Raw genomic sequence first — 417 nt, forward strand, 5'->3', positions numbered from 1 at the left:
AGCGCTGGTGGAAGACGAGGTGCTCGAGGCAACAGCGCTGGTGGAAGAAGATGAGGTGCTGGGGGCCACAGCGATGGTGGAAGACGAGGTGCTCGTGGCGACAGCACTAGTAGAAGACGAGGAGGTGCTCGAGGCAACAGCGCTGGTGGAAGACGAGGAGGTGCTCGAGGCAACAGCGCTGGTAGAAGACGAGGAGGTGCTCGAGGCAACAGCGCTGGTGGAAGACGAGGAGGTGCTCGAGGCGACTGCGCTGCTAGAGGATAAGGAGGTGCTTGAGGCGACTGCGCTTGTGTAGGCGCTCGGGGCCACAGCGCTGGTGGATGAGGAGGTGCTTAGGGCCGCAGTGCTGGTGGAAGATGAGGAGGTGCTCGGGACGATAGTGCTAGTAGAGGACGAGGTGCTCAGGGCCACAGCGCT

General features: G+C 62.6%; 1 protein-coding gene across 1 annotated transcript in view; it reads left to right on the top strand.

Annotated features, from left to right (window-relative positions):
- Positions 1-295, top strand: part of SEPMUDRAFT_116534 (uncharacterized protein) — a gene marked incomplete at both ends in the record, with an annotated part of 1,234 nt that extends 939 nt beyond the window's left edge. The window contains one exon of the mRNA XM_016901269.1: positions 20-295. Within this exon, the coding sequence (XP_016761620.1) occupies positions 20-295 (276 nt within the window). The remainder of the gene's footprint in view (positions 1-19) is intronic.
- Between the last annotated feature and the right edge of the window lie 122 nt (positions 296-417).

Source organism: Sphaerulina musiva (assembly GCF_000320565.1).
Source record: "Sphaerulina musiva SO2202 unplaced genomic scaffold SEPMUscaffold_4, whole genome shotgun sequence".
NCBI classification, from domain to species: Eukaryota; Fungi; Ascomycota; class Dothideomycetes; order Mycosphaerellales; family Mycosphaerellaceae; genus Sphaerulina; species Sphaerulina musiva.